Source organism: Setaria italica, chromosome IX (assembly GCF_000263155.2).
Source record: "Setaria italica strain Yugu1 chromosome IX, Setaria_italica_v2.0, whole genome shotgun sequence".
NCBI classification, from domain to species: Eukaryota; Viridiplantae; Streptophyta; class Magnoliopsida; order Poales; family Poaceae; genus Setaria; species Setaria italica.
The window spans coordinates 34,499,366-34,502,822 of record NC_028458.1 but is presented as its reverse complement, the minus strand read 5'-3'; the positions used below and the strand labels follow the sequence as shown (position 1 = coordinate 34,502,822).

The 3,457-nt window shown below is 43.7% G+C and overlaps 1 protein-coding gene across 1 annotated transcript; it reads left to right on the top strand.

Annotated features, from left to right (window-relative positions):
* The first annotated feature begins 369 nt into the window (after window positions 1–369).
* LOC101771338 (putative F-box/FBD/LRR-repeat protein At1g78760) lies at window positions 370–3,227 on the top strand. The gene is made up of 4 exons (XM_004983419.2): window positions 370–440; window positions 605–1,521; window positions 2,515–2,670; window positions 2,763–3,227. Exons 2-4 carry the CDS (start codon window positions 655–657, stop codon window positions 2,928–2,930), a joined length of 1,191 nt encoding a protein of 396 aa, XP_004983476.1. The 5' UTR covers window positions 370–440; window positions 605–654; the 3' UTR covers window positions 2,931–3,227.
* The last annotated feature ends 230 nt before the right edge of the window (window positions 3,228–3,457 follow it).

The window sequence follows — 3,457 nt, the reverse complement described above, 5'->3', positions numbered from 1 at the left end:
ATGGCATCTCCCATGTGCAGCTGGATGTTGACTCAAGTGTTCTAAAGGAAGCTATTACATGTGATGCTTATGATCGTGCTCCTTGTGGAGTGTTTTTCAGGGATATCCGAAACCTGTTAGCTAATGAGTTTGTGTGTCTAGCTCGTCTGCGCACGAGCTTGCAAGCTTGGGTTTACTTTGGGATTCGGAACAATCATGCATATGGACTAGCCCTCTTCCTGATTCTGTAAATATGCAAGTGATCTGCGATTTAGTGGAATCTAGTGATGGTAATGAAAGGCCGTAGAGCCACCCAAGTTTTAAAAAAAAATAAGAAGGGCTATGTGTCCAAAGTTTTAAATAAGTTTTAAATAATCTCGGAGGGGATAACTGGTGGCCCAGTCAGTGTGTGTGGGCGGGCTGCGGACAGGGGGCAGGCAGCAGCGCGAACGAAACCCACGGTTCGCTCCTTCTTCCTCTTCTGGCATTTTTCCTCCTCTTCGATTCGATCGCTATCGTTTCTATCAGAGAATCTCTGCTCGATTATTGATTTCATGAATCACAGCAATCTTGCTCTGATCTGCGGATTCATGGATCCTTGACTCGTAATTTCTCTATCTTGCAGCTTCTCTGAACACCACCTGCTCGACTAAATGCGCCTGTGACGCCGAACTCATGGCCGACACGATTGACCACGCGGGCATGTCACCAGGGTCGCCAGGGCGCGTTCCCGGAGCGGATTGCTGGATCAACGCCCTGCCCGACGGCGTCCTCCTTCGTGCCATCTCCTTCCTGGACGCCCGCCAGCTCGTGCAGACTTGCGTGCTGTCGCGGCGGTGGCGCCACCTCTGGCGCTCCGTGCCTCGCATCAACGCCACGCGCCATGAGTTCGACGGCATGGCTGATAGCGAGGAGGAGCGCGACGTGCTGTTCAAGAAGTTTACCAGCGGCTTCTTGGTGCTCCGTAACCCCGTTCCCTTGGACGAGTTCCGGCTTTGCTACTACATGCCTGATCCTCTAGAGTCAGTGGACCCTGATGCAGACTCGGAAGATGCTAACCTGTGGATCCGCCATGCTTTACAGAGCAATGCTCGGTCTGTCAAGGTTGAGATATGGGACGATAGATTGCATCTCAATCCTGCAGTGTTTGCTTCAAAATGCTTGACAAGCCTTCAGCTTTCGTCTGTTATGTTGTTCCATGGTTTCTTTAGGAACCTCCAAACTGGATGCACAGCATTAGAACGTCTGCTCTTAAGTGACTGTGCCATTGACGATGATGAGATTACCTCCCAGACACTAAAGGTTTTGTCCATTGGTGATTCCACCGAGTTCACATTTGATGAACAGCTCTCTATTTCTATTCCAAGCCTCTGTTATCTTGGCTTCTCCGTAGAAGCAGGAATACCTTTACTAAAGGACATGGGATCACTAGTGACAGCATCAGTTTCAGTTGCTTCAGGAGGTACTCAGGTTGATGATATCCGCAAGTTCCTCAGGAGCCTATCTGGAGTCACAAATTTGGATTTCAACTATGGAGGAATGGTATGATTCTTAATTTGACAATGCATATCCATACAAATATTTATGGGGCATTTGTGTTGTTGCCCCTACTTTGAAGTGTAATTGTGATTTTGCCCTTTACTATTCACAAGTCAATGTGATTTTGCCCCTAGTCAACAGTGAAAACAGGGGCAAATACACAAAGACCAAGGGTAAAATCACATTGACTTGTGAATAGCTAAGGGCAAAATAACAAAGTTAAAAAAAAGGTAAAAACATAATTGCACTTCAAAGTCAAATCTATGATCTAAGCATGATATTTAGTCTTTGTTCTATAACTGCAAAAGTGTTTGATAATGTATTCTGATGCGAAGCAGTACCTAGACTCCTAGAGGATGGTTGATGCTCTCAGCAGGTTCCACATAATGCAGTGTACTTTGTATACTCTGACTCACTAAATAGTCTATCCAACGGTATCTTAGAACTTGAAACATGAATACAGCTAAGGAATTTCCGGTTCAGTTACACCTACCTTTTCTATTGTTATAGGTGGCAAGAGCTGAAAATACATCTTGCCCTATAGCATAGTGATTATTTTAAGTTCATTTATCATCATTACATATTATGTGCAAATCTGTAGGCACCATGCAAATGACATGTGCATAATTATTGGAAGCTTCAGTTCTAGTGCTTAGAATCGGATCACAAGTGAGCAGCTGCATCACCTATTCCTATTGTCCTTCCACCTGTCTATCTACATATGCTCTAGATTATTGGCTCTGTTAAAAATTAAGCATGGTATTCTGTCACGTGTATCATATTTCTAAGCACAGTTCCTGTTCATGTCCGTCTTTTGTCATACGTTGTTTTCTGAAGCTATACTTATACTAAAGTATCTCGATAATTACTTAACACTTCTTTCTACATATTTTAGCTTCTTCTCAGAACATTATGTACCTTGGCTGGATCAGGAAATAATTTTCGGAGTATGGCATGCATTCTTTGTCACATCCTAACTCTTTGGACCTTGTGCAGCTGAAGATGGAAAAAAGTTCGCAATGGTGCCCGAAATTCAACAATCTTAGAACCCTGACTCTTGGTAAATGGTGCCTGCCTGAAGACTACTATGCCCTTAAAGTCTTCCTTCAGAACTGTCCTAATCTAGTGAAGCTAACTCTGAAACTTAAGGAGGTACACGCTTCTCTCCACATGCTTATTTATCCTTCGATGAAGGTTTCTGCATGTGCCATGAAGGTAAAATTTGTATGTCTGTCGTGATGTAGTGTAACTATACATCTCAAAGCATCATTGGTGAGCTGGATGAAGGATCGTTCACATGTCAGCACATTGAGATGCTTGAAATTGTATGCTTAGAGGGTGACCGCAACGTTCTGGAGAAGCTTTTTCCTGAGGGTGGTGCAACCTTTGGTCAGGTTCGCTTCAGACACTGAAATCAGCTCCGAGCATGTTTGTGTCGAACACTGAACAGGTTCGCTTCAGACACTGAAATTAGCTCCGAGCATGTTTGTCGAACACTGAAACCTGTCACCGGATCATTTGGTTCTAATGGACCGAGGAGGATGTACGTACTTAGTTCTCATTTATGTCACATAGAAACCGTATCAGTTTCTCCCTCATTTCTTTTTCTACTTGGATGTATGTCTTCACAAAACAGAGTACTTACCTACCATACACATTAACACTCTGCTGGCGAAATACATCGGCAAGAACAGCTATATATTGGATCATGCCTTCTGTTTGGCCATTTGGGTGTGTGCTGCACTTTCCTTTTTCATATCCCGTGGAGCACGTCTATGCTTATTACTTCATCTGCGATCGTTATTTTGCCAAAGTACATAATTCATTAGTTTCAGCTATCCCTGCAAATTACAGAAAGTTGGTTTAGGGTCCGTTCGGTTAGTTAGGATTGGACCTAGGAACTAATCCAGCTTATCAAGATTATACAAATTAGTGAACC

What these genes read in the sequence shown, in the direction of transcription:
- LOC101771338 (XM_004983419.2), top strand. Translation starts at nt 655, where the DNA reads ATGGCCGACACGATTGACCACGCGGGCATGTCACCAGGGTCGCCAGGG. An exon ending in ATTTCAACTATGGAGGAATG is followed by an intron (nt 1,522 to 2,514) that starts GTATGATTCTTA and finishes GACCTTGTGCAG; the next exon opens with CTGAAGATGGAAAAAAGTTC. An exon ending in TAACTCTGAAACTTAAGGAG is followed by an intron (nt 2,671 to 2,762) that starts GTACACGCTTCT and finishes GTCGTGATGTAG; the next exon opens with TGTAACTATACATCTCAAAG.